Source organism: Spodoptera frugiperda, chromosome 14 (genome assembly GCF_023101765.2).
Source record: "Spodoptera frugiperda isolate SF20-4 chromosome 14, AGI-APGP_CSIRO_Sfru_2.0, whole genome shotgun sequence".
Taxonomy (NCBI): Eukaryota; Metazoa; Arthropoda; class Insecta; order Lepidoptera; family Noctuidae; genus Spodoptera; species Spodoptera frugiperda.
The window spans coordinates 8,450,603-8,471,704 of NC_064225.1; the positions used below are offsets into that span (position 1 = coordinate 8,450,603).

The 21,102-nt window shown below is 37.8% G+C and overlaps 2 protein-coding genes across 7 annotated transcripts in view; both read left to right on the plus strand.

Annotated features, from left to right (window-relative positions):
- LOC118279065 (uncharacterized) overlaps window positions 1-21,102 on the plus strand; it is a 595,270-nt gene that overhangs the window by 121,764 nt on the left and 452,404 nt on the right. Inside the window, exon 25 of one of the 6 annotated variants that reach the window (XR_007705939.1) lies at window positions 2,103-2,112. The exons of the other annotated variants lie outside the window; for them this stretch is intronic. The gene's annotated coding sequence lies outside the window, so the exon portion shown is untranslated. Of the gene's footprint in view, window positions 1-2,102; window positions 2,113-21,102 lie in introns of those variants that run through there. 6 annotated transcript variants of the gene reach the window in all.
- Window positions 6,401-7,751, plus strand: LOC118279308 (ovalbumin-related protein X-like). The gene has a single exon (XM_035598964.2). It carries the CDS (start codon window positions 6,490-6,492, stop codon window positions 7,705-7,707), a length of 1,218 nt encoding a protein of 405 aa, XP_035454857.2. The 5' UTR covers window positions 6,401-6,489; the 3' UTR covers window positions 7,708-7,751.

Sequence of the window (21,102 nt, forward strand, 5' to 3'; positions counted from 1 at the left end):
TAAAATAATGACTTTTGGATTATTATAATTAGTTGCTCTTTTCAGTTGTGTGACTGCACAGTTGGTGGGTTGGCTGAGCAAACACCTACCGCACAACGTGTAGCAGGATCGATACCCGCACGGAGCAACTTTAAAAGGTGGGGCAACATTTTTAACTAAAAAGAAATAAGTCTTTTGATATAAATTTAATTCGAGCATTAACCGTGGTATTTAGGCATTGGACAGAGGTGTAGTCTTGTGTATTTAGTTTTTATTTCACGGACCATTTTATTGTTTTTTGAACAGACGAAAGCTTTAATCCTACTTTACATGATTCACGCCTGTTTTAATGTAATAGACACAATTCGCAGAAAATTACATACGCGTAGGCCTGCTTACCTGATTATTGTATCTTTCATGATTCATTTCTAGTAAAACATGAATAGTTATTTATACATATATGCTAGACTGCCTCGTTAGTCGAGTGGTCGCAAGTGCAACTGCTGGACAAGGGGTCTCGGGCAAAGTATTACTTGGCTTTTTTCGGTTTTTCGAAAATTTCTCAGTAGTAGCACGGAGTCTGGAATTGTGCCTAGTATATGGCAATAGACTCACCCCCTATTACATAATTGATTCTTTGTCTAACATACCAACTATTTTATGTTCACACTAGCTTTTGCCCGCGACTTCGTTCGCGTGGAATAGTGACTTCCGGCAAATTTTTAGTTTTAACCACATAGTTCCCGATCTCGCGGGATCTCTTCAAAAATGAGATGTGGAAGATATTCCAGGGAACTCTTCAAAAATCAACATAATGAGCTCTGCGTTTGAATTGACTTGACTGCACGGTTGGCGCGGTGGCTGGGCAACTGGCTGCCGTGCAACGGGTAGCGGGTTCGATTCCCGCACGAAGCAACTCTTTGTGTGATCCACAAATTGTTGTTTCGGGTCTGGGTGTCATGTGCATGTGAACTTGTATGTTTGTAAACGCACCCACGACACAGGAGAAAATCCTATTGTGGGGCAACGTTTTTTTAAAAAAAAAAAGAAATTTAGTAGATGTATACTCACTTAGGGCATTGAAAAAATAGTTTAAAAACGGACTTAAACTAACTTAAAACTAAAGAAAGCTACGAATTACGAATTTATAACAATTAAAAATGAAACTATATTACAACCTATCCTCTATGCTATAATAACCAAGCTTAAACTAAATAATTTAAAAGAAACGACTTAAATCTAATCTAATTAAAAAAAAAATTAGACTTACAATTTTATTAAAAAAACTACAGTAACTACTAATAATCGATATCAAACTAAACCTACGTTAAATAGTTTAACCAAAAAACCAGGAAAACCCAACAAATAAACTTATTAATTGACAAATACAACGAAACCAATTTAGAATATACGAAACAGCAGGACCACTACAGACAAATAATCATACGACTGATAATACACTTTTTCTACGATAGTACCGAAGCGCTCGGCCGATACCCAACCAAATGAATGTAACGAAACCATAGCGCGATCTATTTCGATCCCAACGCCATCTATCGAGGATAAAGACAACTTGGATTATTTATTTATACTCCGTTCGGGCATTTTCTTTGTAGTAAAAGTTTAATTATATTGATATTATTTTTTTCATACCTTTTTACTATTTATTTACTTTTTTCGATGAATTAAAACAATAACATGAACCGAAGTCGTGTAACGATCGACATAGAATTATCTATACTCCGTTAGAGCATTTTCTTTGTACTAAATGTTTTATTATATTGATATTATTTTTTTCATACCTTTTTACTATTTATTTACTTTTTTCGATAAATTAAAACAATAACATGAACCGAAGTCGTGTAACGATCGACATAGAATTATTTATAAATAATTTATTTCTTATTTTTATTTTTTGATTTTTGAAATAAAAATATATCTATGTCCTTTCTAAGGTTCTAAACTATATCTGTACCAAATTTCAACCAAATCCGTCAAATAGTTGCGGAGATTAATGGTATAAGCATAGAATGTTCGACGTGATTCTTTAATTTGACATAACTTTTTTATTTATGAACCGATTGACATGAAACAAACACTAAATGTAAATTTAAGCATCCCACAATATATTCGTGAAAACCGCATCCAACTCGGATCAGCCGTTTCTGAGATTAGCGCGCACAGACGAACAGACAAACAGACAAACAGACAAAAAAAAAGTTAATTACATTTTTGGGTTCGACATCGACATAACAATAACCCCTGCTATTTTTTTTATTTTTATTTTCAATGTACAGACAGCACTTTTCTACGATTTTATTATATGTATATAGATTATGGCACGCAATAAAGTATTGAGTACATGGGACTTATAACACAAATGGTGAAAAGTAGGTGTATATTGTATAGAGGCATTACGTGCCGTATTGTGCACTTCTGCTTACCCCTTCGGCGATAAAAGGTGTGATGTTGCCGTTGTTCTTGCTCGTTCTTCTCCATTCGAAGCAACACTTTGGAACGAGCGCCTAGCTTCACTGACAGAGAGACTGACGGACAATTCAATTTGACGTTTCAAAAGTGCCTTATTTAGGATTAATTGAAATAAATGCTTTGACTTTTGACTTTTGCAGTTATTTGCTATTATAAGTAGGCCTCTCTGCTTGTATCGTGTAATAACATCGACATGATAATTCCGTCGATTCTCAGAACACTTGCAGGAAATCATAACTTATGTGCGTCTATATTTATCTCAGTAACTGTTGTAGATCTAGCTCGATTACTGGGCATTAGCCCGTGTTGCCAATCCGTTTGTGAGGAATGAATCAGTAGGCAATGTGTGATTAATAGGGATGATGACGGGGTATGAAAATTAAAAATCTATTTAGTCCGTCAGTTAGGTTATGAAAAAATATTAGACACGTATGTTTTTATTTTGTCATTATTTTAACAGTACTTAGATAAAACGAGTCAAAGTTTCGGAGTGGGAGCAAAAAAGTGGTATAAAACGTACATAGAAGTGACGTCATGCAATATTTAAAATCGATATATCGTACAAGTACTTGTTTTAAAAAGAAAGTAAACATTTATATTTTCAAATAATCTACGGACATTAACATAAAAGTTTTTAAACTGATATGGTCACTAGCACTTTTTTTTTTTTTTGACGCGGGAAAATCATCCAATGCCTTCTCCAGCCTTGTGCGAGGCGAGAGGAAGTGTCAGACTCTTACTGACTAAAAACCACCCCGTTCCTACTCCTGCTTTTCGAGCCGGAGCCCCGGTAAACCCGCTAGGTAGTCCGCAGCTCCGGATGGTCACTGGTAATATCATTAGAACGTAAAACGGGATATTTACCATGATTTTCACCTTTTAATTGAAAATAACTATTTGAGGCGGTACGAAGTTTGCCGAGCCTTTAAATTAAAAATTATGTTACGCATTTAGAGTTTGCTTTGCATGATCGGTCAGCTTATTAACAATGTATGGACAACATAGCTTAACTATAGACATCAATACTTGCATAATAATAGTTTTAATTCGTCATAAAATGTTATAGCAGTGATTGCATTGTCATTCATTTATTTTTAGATATTATATTATACAGTAGAAACCTTGGTATGTAATTAGTATGTACTTATAATAGGAACAGATAGTAGACATATTCTGGAGCTGCAGACTACCTAGCGGGTTTACAGGGGCTCTGGCTCGAAAAACAGGAGCAGGAACGGGGTGGTTTTTAGTCAGTAAGAGTCTGACACTCCCTCTCACCTCGCTCTGGATATTAGAAATCATTGAATGGATTCCACCCAGTTAAAAATTACGACAGACTAATTAGATTGTTAATTTTCATACCCTGTCTACTTCCCTATAAAGTCTGATAAAATGTAAGGTACATAGGTAAACCTACTACTCTGTAGGTATGTCGTCTAAGCTATGTGCATGTATACCTCATAATTCTAAGGACATTGTTATGCCGAACAATATTTTTTTATGGTATAAGCCGGTAAATATGTAGATGGATCACGTGATGGTAAGCAATCGCCAACGTTATGTACACCCGAAACACCAGAGGCGTTACAAGTGCGTTACCGACCTTTTGGGGGTTAGGAATTTAAGGGTTGTTGGGGAGCCGGGGATTGGGAAGATTGGGAAGAGGGGGTAATTGGGTCATTGGCAATTTGTTCAAACTCATTAAGTCTTTAGTTAGCCGCTGCATATTTACTCCGCGAGGTGCGACCTGCCATGTGACATCACCAACATTGTGCTGCTTGGAATTGATGCTTGCATGTTTGTGCAATACTGACCTTAACCGTTTACTGTACTGACATCATTCTGAGGTGTCAGAATCGTAATACGTAAGTAATTAGCATTAGCACAATCAAACCGTGTAGTGTATATGTCTCCGGAAAATAACAAGAACCGTTTTACTAGGAAAATAGGGATGATGACGGGGTATGAAAATTAACAATCTATTTAGTCCGTCAGTTAGGTAATGAAAAAATATTAGACACGTATTTTTTATTTTGTCTTATAAGATAAAAATACTTAGATAAAACGAATCAAAGTTTAGGAATGGGAGCAAATGCGTCATTTCTACGTCTAAAACGCACCTAGAAGTGACGTTCACGATAATTCAAATTTCAAAATAAAAAATATGAGTTTAATGTTTTAAAATAATCTACAAGACGGAGATTAAAATAAAAATTATCCATTTACCCTATTATAAACTTCTGCATGATTGTAAACGAGAGGTAAATTGTATTGTTTTACGGTCCATATCTATACATAGTATAAAACAAAGTCGCCCATTTTGTCTGTAGTCCCTTCGTATGCATAAAACTTTAAAACTACGCAACGGATTTTGATGCGGTTTTCACTAATAGAAAGAGTATTTTCTCCGACAGGTTTTTATATATAATTGAAATACATTGAAACTATATTAGCTGAGTTATAGCGATTTATGTCCAAGAAGTCAGAAAAAAATCTAATTGAAGATTGCATTTGTGCGTGCGCCGCTTATACCGTTGGATACAAGTAAGAACAATGTATAGCAAAAACATTGGTCTTTATTAGTTCTACAAAAAAGTCCGCGATGGCATATATCCAGCTTTTTTATTTAAGTCACAAAAACTACTTTTCTGTATTAAAAAAACATTTAATTCGTTGGGTGATGTTTAACTGGTGATATAACCAATAATACATATATCCTTATCATAATAAGTAAGTTCATCATCACGAGCATTTAATTTAGATTATTTTTGCAGTTTACAGTGTGTTATTTAGACATATAGTTTAGGAGATATCACGATATTAGTATTGCGGCACGGTACGGGCCGGCCGCGGCGGCGGGGGCAGCGTCCCTATAAATAGCGCGTCGGCGGCTTAAATATTTTTTCCAAAAACTGATAGGGGGGGCGATCAAAGAAGAGTCACAGAAACCAAAAAACATTTTAATATTTTAAACGCGGTTAAGGGAAAGAGAAGTTATTGTGAATTGAAAATTAGTATCCAATATGTGTTGGTGCGTTGACTGTATTTGTCGAAGTAGCGGGATACACGCAAACGAAGTTGCGCGGGTCAGCTAATTTTCGATAAATTGACTCCTAGATCGTGGTGAAATACTAACTACTTTCATACTGGGTATAGTTTTCAGCAGATTGTTAAAGTCACGAAATAATTATCAAACCTCGTAAACGCTTCTGTTATGGTTGCGATCTCATTCCATCTCTTTAAGTGTGGAAGAACCATGCTTCGGCACGAATGGGCCGGCTCGACTGGAGTGATACCACGGTCTCATAGAAAACCGACGTGAAACAACGCTTGCGTTGAAGTTACTGGAGGCCCAATCACCCCTTCCCAATCCCCGATTCCCTAACCAACCATAAATTGTTAATCCCCAAAAGGCCGGCAACGCATTTTATAACGACTCTGGAGTTTTAAGTATCCATGGGCGGTGGCAATTGCTTACCATCAGTTGATCCATCTGGTTGTTTAACCGGGTTATACAATATAAAAAAATATCTTGTCCTTACGTCCTTAATTTTATTAGCACTTTGCAAAGAGACAAATAGTTCGCACGATGTATCTATTCTCTATAATAGAGCTGGTCAACGTATCATATCAAATGTTTGCAATAGTTTACAAACATAGTAGGAGGTCATTGAACGCTGACGTCATTATAGGAAAGAAGCCGGTTGATTTAAAGAAAGGAAGTAGAATAGAATAGAATAGAATAGAATAGAATAGAAAGAAAGAAAGTAGCTCTAGAATCTTAGATAGTGACACAAGTTAAAGCTTTGCCTCATTTCCGCCAAATGATATGTGGTTCACGTACGAAAGCACATAAAACGAGATGCATTACATAATTGAAGTAATGACTACAATCAAAATCATGCCAAACTCCGGCCCCGGCCAGTGTTATCGTCAGGTCACTTGTGATAACATGCCTCTTAAAACGACAGTGAAATAACTCGCTCAATAAATTAGTAGTCCTTTTACATCGCCAGCGAAATGGCGAGGCTCGGAGCGATATTCCTGTTTATTGCGGGCTTTATATCTGTGATTTCGGCGCAGTGCAACCAAAGGACGGCGGCGCCGTACTTCAAGCGATCTATCTACGAGTTCACATTGGACTTAGTCAAGAGGATTAACCAAGAAACCGAGAGCCACTTCGTCACTTCCGCGCTATCGCCATGGACCCTGCTGGCTGGTATGTCGTTGGGCGCGTCTGACAGTACACTGCAGGAAATAAAGGAAGTGCTTCAGCTACATCCCCACAAATGCTTCAACAACATATACTTCGACCTCGCGAGACAGATCACGGCCAAGCCCACCAACCCGACAGCTTGCATGCTGGAACGCAGCTCCACCATGTTCTTCGATGACAGTATCTTCGTGAAGCCAAAGTTCTTGGACGACGTCTCCAAGGTGGGTATCTGTGATGCCAGGATCGTATCCTTTGTAGACACTGTCGAGACGTCCGCGATTATCAACGAACATGTTCGAAGAGTTACGAACGAAGCTATAGATGAGATCGTTACTCCGAATGATTTAGATGGTGTTGTGACAGTTATGATTGACGCTCTGTACTTCAAGGGAGCTTGGAAAGTACCCTTCCCTTACGAAGATACTGAAACCAGTGCGTTTTACAATGATAAAGGGCAGCAGGTTGGGGACGTGTCTCTGATGTACGTGAGCGGCAGTTTCAATGTCACGTCCATCGATCAAATAAACGCCCGAGTCTTGGAGCTCCCGTACGGAGATGACAGCAGGTACTCCATGCTGATATTCCTCCCTAACGCTAACGTCAGCCTCACGAGTGTGATAGACAGGATGAAAGCCGTCAGTATTAGCTCCATTTTCATTTTGTACAACCAGCAAAGAGCATCGACTGTCGACGTTCAAATTCCGAGGTTCAAGATATCTTCTGACATTGATAATTTGAAGGAGCTCCTGATTGACATGGGTATTAGGAGTGCGTTTGATCCGCAAGCCAACTTCCTTGGAATATCTGACTACCAGATGTACTTGTCGAACTTCCTCCAGAAGGCAGATATAGAGGTGACGGAGGATGGTACGGTGGCGGCGGCGTCTACTGCGGCGTTCTTCGAAGCGAGGATGTTACCAGACCAGTTTGTTGCTAACAAACCGTTCTTGTTCATGATCGTGGATAGAGTTTTGCACGTCCCAATATTTACAGGGGCTTACTCGAAACCCAGTGTTTTCTGAGAGGTTTCTTCCGATGTAAGATTGGAGTAAATAGCTTATTTTTATTTCTTGTTTTATTGACGAAACCTTTTGCCGTGGTGAGTGAGTGAGAGGAACCCGGGAAGCTGATCAGTGAGTAGTTAGTGACTCTGATAGTGACTACAGGTGTCAAGTATCATGTAAACATACAAATGCAATAAAGATTAGATTACGACGTGTAATGAGTATTAAGTTAAAACTCGCGATAAGCCACTTGATTGGTAGTTGCATGGGAGTTAGAAAATAATTATCATAACGACCCTTCTTACAATTACAGAGATTGTTTAGGTACATCATCTTTCTTTTGTTTTTAAGAACATTTTAGGATTGTTTACGACATATTGGCTTTACTCTTTAACCAACTTCGAAAGGGAAAATAGTATTAATTTAGTATTTACGACCTTTTGCCCGCAACTTCGTAAGCACAATCCCATGTTTTCCTGTTCCCGAAATCTGTCTCCTGGTTCTAAGATACTTTTGTGTTCTTGAGTTATAAATAGTCTTTTAAATACTTCAATAAATATACGAAGATTTTGCAACATTTATAGTCATAAATGTATTAGGTATTCTTGTTATCCGTACTAAATGTTATTTTTTGGTCTTACATTAGCACGATAACATAAGGTTAAAGTTCTAAATCTATCTCTTATAAATGTTAGCTTTATATTTGGTGTTGAAAACACTTTTTTATGATTGTCAAACGACAAAAATTTGGTAGGTACCTACCTAAATTGTTTGTTAAACTAAATCATACGCACATAAAGTGCGGCAGTTTAATCTGATTAAGTAATCATTAAATGTGTCTGAGTATGGCAGTAGGTGTTTTCGAAAAAAATATTTGAATGAATAAGATTCTTTATTTATCTTTCGCTTGCATTCCGTTACTCGTCTCTGGAAGGAAACGTAAAGACTTGGTGTATTTATTTTCATAGACGTTTTTTAGTGTTTAGCGTTTAGCCGGCTACGATTTTTGTTTATGCGAAACAGATCTAAATTTCATTCATGTTATGTGTGCGTCTTCAGCTCTTGTTTTACGATGGAAATTTTTAGACCAATATGTTTCTTAATGAAAAAAAAAACGTGTTCAAGGCAGTAAAAAAAAAAGTTTTTTTCGCCTACAGAATTTTCTCTTACACCAGTGTGTGTGTGGGTGCGTTTAGACATTTCGTCTGAGTAATAACGCCTGCATTACACAGACACAAGCACATTATGTTACCTCCAAATGTTTAAGTATACTTTCAACTTTAATATAATAACGATAAGGTAGAAAATGTCAAAAGTCTAAGGTATAGTTTGATGTGCTGGCACGTTGAAAACAAAATGTCTGAAACAGGTCACTACCCCCAGGTGTCCAAGCCATTATGAAAGTTTATTTTCTCTCCAAATGTATGAAGATTAATGTGGAACTCGTAGTTTGTTGATTTAACGCATGTATTTTGTATTTATGTTTCGAAATACTTACGAAAGATTCCGATATTGAGGGTGCTAATTACGTGCTCGTTCAAAATTGGTTCTGTTTTTTTTTTTATGAAACACGCCTTTAATGGAACAACCGTATCACCTGATGGTAAGCAATCGCCGCCGCCCATGGACACTTGAAACACCAGAGGCGTTACAAGTGCGTTTCCGGCTTTTTGGGAGTTAGGAATTTAAGGGTTGTTGTTCGGGAATCGGGGATGGGGAAGATTGGGAAGGGGAGAATTGGGCCTCCGGTAACCTCACACAACGAAACACAACGCAAGCGTTGTTTCACGTCGGTTTTCTATGAGGCCGTGGTATCACCTTCCTCTTGAATCGCTCCATCTCCGTATCCGTTGCGTAGTTTTAAAGATTTAAGCATACAAAGGGACATAGGGACAGAGAAAGCGACTTTGTTTTATACTATGTAGTGAAAACTAGATGCTCCTGTGCGGTTACAGTTGCTACTCAGCTCCTATTGGCCATAATGATTTACGCAGTAGCAGTGCGACAGTCGCTGCGTCTCACATGCTGCTCATGAATATAAGCCTCTAGCATGGCTTGAAACTAGTCGAGTTCCTCGTCAAACAGTTACGTAAGTAAGCGGATAGCATAATAATCAATTAATCACTATAAAATATCAATTTTTAATTTTATACCGCTTTATGAAGACTTTATGGATTTTATACAACTTTTCTTTTATTTTTGCATTCCAAAAATTATTCAAATCGGGCCAGTAGTTCTGGAGCACGGTAAAATAAACAAACAAACTCATCTCAGTTTTGAAAAGTACTCGCAAAAATAGAAATTGTATGTAACCAAGATTTTTTTTGAATTTATTTATTTTTCTTATGACGTTTTTATGGTATAAGTCGGTAAACGAGCAGACGGATCACCTTTAGTCTGCTATTACATTTGTGTCAGCTATATAGGTTTATAGTCCGTCCCTCTCGCACGTTCAAACGACCATTCTGACACAATTGTAATCAGACTAAGGCCCCTGATGCTAAGCTAAGCAATCTCCGCCTCCCATGGACACCCGAAATACCAGAGGCGTTACAAGTGCTTTGCCGGCCTTTTGGTGGTTAGTAATTTAAGGGTTGTTGGGGAATCGGGGATTGGGAGTATTGGGGTAAGGGGGCCTCCAGTAACCTCACTCACAGAACGAAACATTTCGCAAGCTGAATTTTCAAAAAAAACTGCATGAAGACATACATACATAAATTCATGCATGTTTCCATGGGGGTAGGCAAAGACAACCGACCGCTAATTGTAATTGACAACCTACCTTTTTGTGCCTAATTCGTCGGGGAATAATTAGCACAAAGTCAGGTACTAAATTTATTACAAAACCTACACGCTTCAAAGAAATCTAGGTTTAAAAGTCATTCTCATAAATACATTCTGACTAAGAAACTAGATCTCGGTCTGTTTATTTAAACTCTAAAACCACTGATGCAAAAGTGATAATTCTGTTTTTTCATTTGAAATACTGCAGACGCGTCTGCCTACCGCTATAAAAGAGTATTTATTTGTTTTTCTAACTAGTAGGCCAGTGCAGATAGCTCTAATAAAGGTAAAAAGTAAAAGAAATTTATAGTAGAATGAAAACTATTGGAAATGGAAGAGAATATGCTAAAAATGGAAAAAAATAAAAATTCCACTCCATCCGAGTTCGGGAAGTGGGGGGAGGGAGGTTTTAAGAGGAAAAATCGGTTTATCGCAATTTTCGGCGAAACTACAAGTCCTATAAAAAAAAGTTCAACGGCAAAGTTGTAGGTAATAAAAAGATCTACAACTTTTGTATTTACACTTTTTTTTGTATTACCTCAAAATTTTGTGAAAAATTCAAAAAACTACGATTTCGGTTTTTTGTTGTTATCTTCGACAAAAATATTTATTTTTTAACGAAATTTTGTGAAAACGTGCCTTTATATGTACCAAATACATTGTATTTTTTTGGAATTGAAAAATTAATTTTTTTAACAATTATTGATTAAATACCGAAAAATTATCCTAATTTTCAATCGAAAATTCACGCGTCAAAATATCAGATTTTTTATAAAGTTCGGTGGGCTTTTTGTTTGCTGAAATCTCTACTTTTCGATAGTGTAAAAAAAATAAACGTTACTATGGAAAATGTTCTGAAAAAAACAGGTGATAGTGAACGGTGCCTGGATATCGTCTCGCAAATCCCGACGCCCGGAGTGTCTCTGGAGGAGCGAGCGAGACTGGGATGACGTCTCCTACTTCTGCGAAGCAGTCATGCTAGCAAAGAAGGAGGCGGGGTACCTGAGGGAACGAACCTCCTCACCCCCAGCCTTCGCGAGAGATACTCCGGGCGTCGGGGATCGCGCAAAGTACTCTGGCCTCCGTAAGTACGGGTCTGGAGACGGCGAGCAAGGGTAGCTTCAGCCCGAACAGAACTAGACCCGTGCATGCCGCGTGACGCGTTCCGCGCGCACCTCAAAGTGCCATCAGACCACCTCAGATGGTGTCTAGTATGACTGATACCTGATCCGGGTCTGTGGACTACCTAGCGGGTTTACCGGGGCTCCGGCTCGAAAAGTAGGTCTAAGAACAGGGTAGTTTTGAGTCAGCAAGAGTCTGACACTCCCTCTCGCCTCACCTAAGGCGAGGGAGGTCATTGGATGGGATTGGATGATTTTGCCACCTTAAAAAATAAAAAAGGTTTATAAAAATTATCTTCAAATAAGAATATATAAGTATCTACGTATTTATTTAAAACAAAATTCTACATTTTTCTTATAACATTGTAGATGTCTTATCAAATATAAACATTATTAACTTATTTGATTGTTAATCGTAGTAGAATGTTTTAATTTATATATATTTTTTAATTGTCAATGTACCATTAAATCTTACGCTACATGAGTTAATTGTAACAAATAGCTCAAAATTGTGCATAATGATGAAAAACAAATTTTTTGATTCGAGTTTATTTGGTTTATTGCATTTGTTCAGAACATTTTCCATAGTAACGTTTATTTTTTTTACACGATCGAAAAGTAGAGATTTCAGCGAACAAAAAGCCCACCGAATTTTATAAAAAATCTGATATTTTGACGCGTGAATTTTCGATTGAAAATTAGGATAATTTTTCGGTATTTAATCAATAATTGTTAAAAAAATTAATTTTTCAATTCCAAAAAAATACAATCTATTTGGTACATATAAAGGCACGTTTTCAAAAATTTCGTTAAAAAATAAATATTTTTGTCGAAGATAACAATAAAAAACCGAAATCGTAGTTTTTTGAATTTTTCACAAAATTTTGAGGTAATACAAAAAAAGTGTAAATACAAAAGTTGTAGATCTTTTTATTACCTACAACTTTGCCGTTGAACTTTTTTTTATAGGACTTGTAGTTTCGCCGAAAATTGCGATAAACCGATTTTTCCTCTTAAAACCTCCCTCCCCCCACTTCCCGAACTCGGATGGAGTGGAATTTTTATTTTTTTCCATTTTTAGCATATTCTCTTCCATTTCCAATAGGTTTCATTCTACTATAAATTTCTTTTGTTTCAAAACCTATCTGCACTGGCCTATAGTGTTAAATGCAGCTTTTTTACCTATTTACCTAGATTGTTAAATTTAGTTGGATAGATCAGTAGTGGGCTACGCAGACTGCATGGCGGTATGGCATGGGATTTTGCCGGCAGTCAGCGCTCATTGGTCGCTTAGATTCCGTGGCATGTTAGCGCCTTGTTACGGCATGACGCGATACGCTATAGCACATTTCGGCAGCTCCTGCTGCCCCATATACTTTAATCTTCACATCACACATCAACAGCCAATAAGTGGCCACTACTAACCAAAGCCTCTTTTTACAAGGAGAAGGTTTGAGTATTAATCACAACGCTTGATCAATGCGGGTTGGCGATTTCAGACTTATAATTAGAAATTATAAGCCCAGGTTTCCTCACGGTGTTTTATAATCTGAAAAAGTACATTTAACTCGGAAAAGTCACATTGGTCCTTTCCTTGCTGATGGCAGTTTTCGAACCCGCACTCTCATGCACGAGAAACTGGGGTCTTAAACCTTCAGGCTACCACGACATTTTTCACTTTAGTCTTCAGTTGTCCTCATTCCCCCTACTATACCTTAACCCCTCATTCTGCGGTATGTAACAACGAGCGCGGGAGTCCTTGGCCATGCCGTTGCAGCATCCCACCACGGGAGCTCGTGGCGTGTCTTTCAATACCGTGGAAGAAAACCTTTTAGATAGCACAGTACTATTTACGTGCGAAGAAGAAGAAATGAAAATCGTGTGCCATAGTGTGGTACAAAATGTTACTTATCATTGAAACAAATCTCATAATAGACATTTTACGACCGTCCCCAACCTAGTTAGCTGAATTACAGGAGAAGGAATCTTGTCTAGGCGCCATCCAGTTCCGAGAATGCCAGTTGTTAATTATCACGTTAAGAGTTACATGAAATACCAACCAAAGGGTGCTTTTCCACCAGAGACGTTGATGTGGATGCGTTTGGCTACCACTAATCATATTCAGTGCTGGAAACGGACTAAGCTAAGGTATGTTTTTATATGGAAAGATGCGTGCTATGGATGTATGCCATAGGTGCGTGCTATAAATGGTTTCCTACTATCAATAAATCGCATACTCGAGCTGCGCACCTTCCTCGCACAGCTACATAGCTTAGTATCGGTGGTAACAGTCATATAGTTTCACAGCTCAGCCATTAAATAGCATAGCATCTCTGGTGGAAAAGCATAAGCCTAGTTAAAAGCATAACAATTGTTCAATTGTTATAAACCCGGCTTCTCCTTTATTTCATTTAGTAGGTAGCTCTCTCGATCCTGTACAAATATTAGGATAACAGCAGCCTATGTTACACCCCGAAAAGTAAGCTTACCAATGGTTTTTTATAGCACACGAGCCGACGGACCACGTGATGGTAAGCAATCGGCACCGCCGCTGGACACACTGGACACTACAAATGCGTAACCAACCAATTACGGAATGAGAAATTAGAGATTAAAGATTTCACACCAGTTTTCTGAGATCACGGTATCACTCTAGCCGACCCAGCCAAAACAGTAGGTATATTTTACTGGAGCTCTTTACAAATCTATTTCGGTTGTCCAGACTAGACATACAATAAATAAAGTATTGAAAAATCTAGGAATCCTATGGATAAACAGAAACTATAGGAATAAGACATGAATTAATAATGTGTTGAAATGTAAAAGCTCGGCTATGAACCTTGGACCTAGGTTGATGACTTTGAACGGATGCAGATGGTAACGCAATGTATGTATAGGTAGGTACTTCATGTTATAAAGAGGGAAGATTTGATTGTTTGTTTATTTGCGTTGAATAGGCTTCGAAACTTCTGGACGGATTCAAATAATTGTTTCAGCGTTGGAAAGTTTTAGGGGATAAGTGTGAGTTATTTCTTATTTTGATATTAACTTCTGCCTGTTGCTTCGAAACAAAAATTGCGTGCTGTGTTATGCCAAATTCAGACTATAATCTAACTCAGAGCTGCGGACTGTGAAAAAGTGAAAAAAAGCTTTGACTTCACGTTTCAACGACTATCTCCGTAATTGCTATAATTTATGATTAGGCGTACCATAGGAAACGAACTTGACACCTACGATAAGGATTGGCCGCAGAAAGCTCTGCACAGAGAGAACTGCAAGAAGGGTTGTGAGGCCTGGGTGATTCTTCAAAATAATCAAAATAAGTTAACGGCGTCATTATCCTCAACCAAAAGTTAACAATTATGCCGATTGAAACACAAAATTTAGTTTCAATAAATTAAGCTGTGACATTGCTCTTAACCATCCAATAAAAATAAGGATGACAAAAACTATAATAAGGCGGGAGAATAATGATTTGTTAAATAAAAGTTAAAGTTTTTTGAAGAATCACCCGCCTATGCCCTGCATTGGGACGACCATGGCTAAAAATAAATAAATAGGAAAGTAAAAATAATGGGAAACATGATTAGTTATCTACCATTTCATTTTGGTAAAATATTTCATCATTAAGCCAACGATACAATAGGGGACAATTTTATTGTCCCGCGACACTGGATGAAGTCGCGTGTTATTGCTTATAGTCATAATGTCGACGAAATCGGTCGGAATCGTTTGAGATGTCTCTGATGTGTTATGACATGTCTTGGGACATTCGTTCTCTAGTGTATCCTTGGTTACATCGTGTATCGCGTGACGATCTCCGGCCACCGTAGTAGCTGGTCTGCGGACGGCGAGCAAGTGTAGCTCGCCGTCCGTCCAGAACCAGACCCGTGGAAAGATAAAATGTAGATTTGTCTCCGTCAAAATCGGTACAGCCATTTCAGAGATTAGCCAAAACAAACAGACAGACAAAACTTGTAAAAAATATTATTTTGATGGATGTATCGCATCACGCATGTACATTCATATGCATATAGTAAAAGGCAGTTATTTCCATATTACAAACAGACACACTAATTTTATTTATTAAGTGTAGATGCGTATAATATATTCGAAGGCCATTTCTCATAGTCACCTGTTAGGTACTTACGATGCGATACAATTATTTAATTATGTAAATTTTACTACAACACGAGAGCAGCCTGGTCGTAAAATATATAAAGAGCTATTATAAATAAAGCTGATATATTTATTTATAGTATAATGGTAGTTGTAGTATTAAATTAACATAAGCATTTAATTTATTTTATAATTTTGCAAAATTAGTCAAGTTCTTAATCGATCTAAATGAAAAATGTATTATTAAATTGGACGTGATTTAATGTCTATATTAAAGAACTAGCTAGCAATATTTGTAAAAAATTTTTGCTCACCTTTTAAACCTTCCTTGGACTTCTACAAATTAATGATTCAAGACCAACATTTGGCTAAATCGGTTCAGCTATTCTAGAGTTTTAGCGAGCCTAACGAACAGCAATTGATTTTTATACATAGAGATAACATAATAATTATTCACATAAAGACGTGACAATTTTGGTGTAAGAATGTGAGGTTACGTGTGTAAAGAAAGACAGAAAGATGTTCACAATTCGGTTTAGTAGTTTCGGAGCCTAACCGGTGCAAACAGACAAACAATAAAATCATTTCTCTATCATTGACATACCATCTTTATGATTGACAGTTCACTTCTAGTCAAGGGACCTTCTTCACATAGGAGGGGTTTCTCATAATTTCTTCGTTTTGGGCTGAAATTAGAGATCGCAACTTAAAAGACTGCACGGTTGGCGCGGTGGCTGGGTAACTGGCTGCCTTCACATAGGAGAGGTTTCTCATAATTTCTTCGTTTGGGGCTGAAATTAGAGATAACAATTTAAAAGACTCAGCTTTTTTATGATATAAGCCGGTAAAGAAACAAACGGATCACCTGATGGTAAGCAATCGCCGTCGCGGTTAAACATACCACCATGAAATATAACATTAATTTGTTGCTCCAGCTAGTGAGTATCGTATCTGTATAAATTGCTTCCGTTCCGGTATGGAATATAAAGCACCAATTGTTCTACCAATGACTCAGAGCAACACCATGTAATTTCGGTATGGAGTTAGTCATCCTTTGGGCTTTTCTAATGATGAGGTTTTTTGTCTATTTCTGACAATAGTACGGTCGAATGGATGAGGAAAAAGTGATCGTGATTGTATTGTTTTGTGGTTTAAAACAATCATTGTTATTAAAATGACTTTACGGAAATTCGGTAGGTATGCACAATTAAAGTCAACTGCACGTCGTTGAACAACCGGCTGCCGCACAACGTGTAGCGGGTTCGATTCCCGTTTCGGGTTTGGGTGTCATGTGTATGTGAACTTATATGTTTGTTAACGCACCCACGACACAGGAGATCTATCATACGTGCATTGAACTAAAGCTTATCTTGTGCAAGATGTTAGAGTACGCTCAATCTAAGTTCTAAAAATTTTTAATAAGCTTAAATCTCTAGGTACATTTAAAAATCAATTGCTGTAACTTAAACTAAAATTGTAAAGTTTATAATGAGTGACTTTTTTTATTTAATTCTTCATATTACAGACGGTCACTCCCATTCTATTTATTAGTGTACATGTAGATCTTTAGGAATCTGTGACCCTGTAACACTTACCCTGACCCCGGAATCAAACCCAAGACCTTTATTCGCATCATAACATCCAATCATCCACAATTTCCATACAATCCATGCATTGTATGACTGACCCTGCTTCTACTGACATCATCCATCATACCGCCTTGTCTTAAATTTGCATGACTGACTAAAGAAAAACCCAATCACGAATGCTCCCGATTGAGACCATGTGAATTATTAGTAGGTACAGTCGATCAAATTGATCGGTGACTAGGTATGTTTTGGTGATGATCAAGTGTTGTGTCAGTTGAGTGTTTTGACCGGACTTGAGTGTCCAGTATGACAGCAAATGGGCTTTCATCATCAGTCTGTAACTGGTAAAGGCCTTTTCTTGTACGAAGAAGGAATGATTTATTTTTATTTTATGGTATAGGCCGGTAAACTAACTTACAGATCACCTGATGGTAAGTTATCGCTGCCGCCCATGGATATCCGAAACACCAGAGGCGTTATAAGTGCGTTGCCGGCCTTTTAGGGGTTAGGAATTTAAGGGTTGTTAGGAAATCTGGGATCGGGAAGATTGGAAAGGGCCCCGGAGGTATTAGGCCTCCGGTAACCTTACTCAAACAACGTAAGTTTTGTTTTACGTCGTTTTCTGTGAGGTCGTGGTATCACTGCGGTCAAGTCGGCCAACCGTGCCGAAGCACGGCTCTTCCACACTTGTCAGACTTTTACTGACTAAAAGCCACCCCGTTCCTACTCATGCTTCGAGCTGAAGCTCCGGTAACAATTATGAGTGAACACAATCGACTTTGCCGATAGTACGCAGCCGTAGTCGCATTGATGAAGGCCTCACTAATTATTCTCGAAGCCCTTTCTTTCGCAATTACTGTGTTGTTGTACATTAGGTAATCATACGAATTGATTCCATGGGTTTTATGTCTTGTTTACACATAAATTAGTTGTCTATGTATGTATGTATGTATGTTTGTGCGTGCATTTAATTTTAATTGTTAGTTGTGCAATGATTATGCCGATTGTACTTCACGCTGTTTACGGAATAAATAATGTCAAGTATTTTGATTATATCGTGGTGACTCGGAGGTTTCGAGCCCGCTTCTCATGCATGAGAGTGCTGGTTCGAAACTTACCAATGGCAAGTACTAATGTCACATTTTCCGAGTTATATGTACTTTTTAAGATTCTTTTGACACCACTGACAAACAGTGAAAGGAAACATCGTGAGGAAACCTGGGCTTAGAATTTCTAATTATAAGTTTGAAATCAAAGCGCATTGAGAAATCGTGGTGAAACCTTCTCCGTATGAGAAGAGGCCTTTGGTCAGCAGTGGCCACTTATAGGCTGTTGAAGTGATTACGATTCCATGGCGTCCTGCAAATTAAAATCTGTGAACATTTTTGGAAAAGATCCAATTCTTTGATCTTTTCGTGTAAGACTATTTTGATATATTTATGTTTGCTATCAATGACATCAAATACATTGAAGATATAAAATACAATTAAATATTTTCATTACGACAATGACAGCAAATCGCAAACAGAGACGACATCTATATATTAATACGTGATGCAAAAACTTTGGACCTCTTTTTACGAAAATTGCGCGGACGTAGGAGCATAAAATTTGGTACACTTATAGTTTATGTGTAGGAGAAGTGAAGAACGCAAATATTTTTCAAAAATAATGCTTATAAAGTACATTAAATCAATAAATAAAACATTACACACACATGCATAGTATCTGATCGTATTTGACAAAACGTCAAAATCGATAGACATTGCGATGATATTCTCACGTCTCATATGAATAGAGTTTTTTAAAAGAGTTTGTTTGAGTTTGAGTTAAATAAAAATTATCCTTGAACGTTGTTAAGTGGTATTGTAAATTAAATCGTATATGGTCGAATTTCGACCACTAGGCGACCACTAGTTACACTTAATTTAATCATTAAGACAACACAATTATTTTATTTTCCCTCGTTTTATTATTTTGTAATTATGTTGAACTGATGATTCTTTCACTTGACCCGCTTTTTGTTCACACGCTAGAAAAATATTGTACCACCGTCATTACAAGATACTTTAACTGTGTAGTAAATACAACTAATACACCAGACGGACATTAATAGGTAATTGAAAATTAATGATTGCGACGGCTTTTTTGTGTGAGCTACAAATTATTATAAGTGTGGGAGAGCCATGCTTCGGAATGGGCCGGCTCGACCGGAGTGATACCACGGCCTCACAGAAAACCGACGTGAAACAACGCTTGCGTTGTGTTTTGTTGTGTGAGTGAGGTTACCGGAGACCCAATTCCCCCTTCCCAATCTTCCCAATCCCCGATTCCTAACCCCCAAAAGGCCGGCAACGCACTTGTAACGCCTCTGGTGTTTCAAGTGTCCATGGGCGGCGGCGATTGCTTTCCATCAGGTGATACGTCTGCTCGATTACGGAGTGTTTCATAAAAAAAAATGTTATACTGAGGAAGTTTGAGGTGTAGGTACGTGAAAGAAGTGTCTTCTTTTGTTTATTTTTTAAGGGGGAAAATAATCCAATGACTTCTACCGCCTTGGACGAAGCGAGAGGGAGTGTCAGACTCTTACTGACTAAAAACCACCCCGTTCCTACTCCTGCTTTTCATGCCAGAGCCCCGGTAACCCGCTAGGTAAGTGGTGAAATTTGTGTCTGTAAATATATACAAGGAGTAAATATAAGTGTATATGTATATAGGTGCGAATCCTCGTTCAATAACAAACCGTACTGTGTTCTCATCTGTTCAATTAACACGATTTTTTTGCGGTTTCGAACTCACACGCACCTAATTACCTACTTAATATGGCATTCTATCATCTTTCCGATTGGTATGTCAATAACACTACTAGTATTGCAAATATGCAAAGCCTAAATACCTCTACCTGTTTTTCATTAATCGATATGGCTAATTTTTTTTTTGTGACAAACCCGCCGCAACCTTCTACACCGCTGGAACTCCTGTAGTGTCAGTGTCGGCGTTAGAGGGGGGGGGGAGGACGATGGCCCAGGGCGACAAATTCTGGGGAGTGCAAAGGTCTGAAGTTGGAGTCTCTTGCCTCTCCTGGTGCAAACCCTCAGAACTGTGCTCTACGCTCTGTGCATATGCATATTTTTTCAGCAAAAAATAACACTTGATATTGCTTCCCTCAAGTGGGCGCCACAATATTTTCGCCCGGGGTATCAGTGGCCCTTACACCGGCACTGTGTAGTGTGAGGAACAAAACTCTCAAAAACACATAAATAAATAAATGAAACAGGTCATTGACATGCTTTCCAATTTTTAAAATTAAACATTGATAACACAAGTCTTTGCGGTTGCCAATACAGATACTATGTCAACTGCGGTTTTATGCTTGGGTTTTTTTATTTAAGCTCAGCCAAAAACTGTTTACACGTCTGTAAACCTAAGTCTATATAGTATATCTAATAGTATTAAGTGCCAATGTGGTTATATTTTCTTGTAAATTTTACGTGGTAAACATTTGTCAGAATTCAGTTGCATTCTGTTATTAGTATACTACCTAATTACACTGATGATCTTTGAAGCTTGATGATTGATCATTGTTTGATCTTATTCAAACGTTGATCGATATATTCGCGACCTCATGCGAAGTGGGGCGTGGACTATAAACAAGATTAGACTATTGTTGAGTCTGGATCTTGATTTGATGTTAATAAGGATCTATTTAGACATACATACATAACTTCACGCCTGTCTCCCATGGGGGTAGGCAGAGACAATGGAACGCCAATTGCTACGACTCTTACATACCTCTTTCA

Bases quoted from the DNA above. Each gene is read 5' to 3' on its own strand.
- LOC118279308 (XM_035598964.2), top strand. From the start codon at position 6,490: ATGGCGAGGCTCGGAGCGATATTCCTGTTTATTGCGGGCTTTATATCT.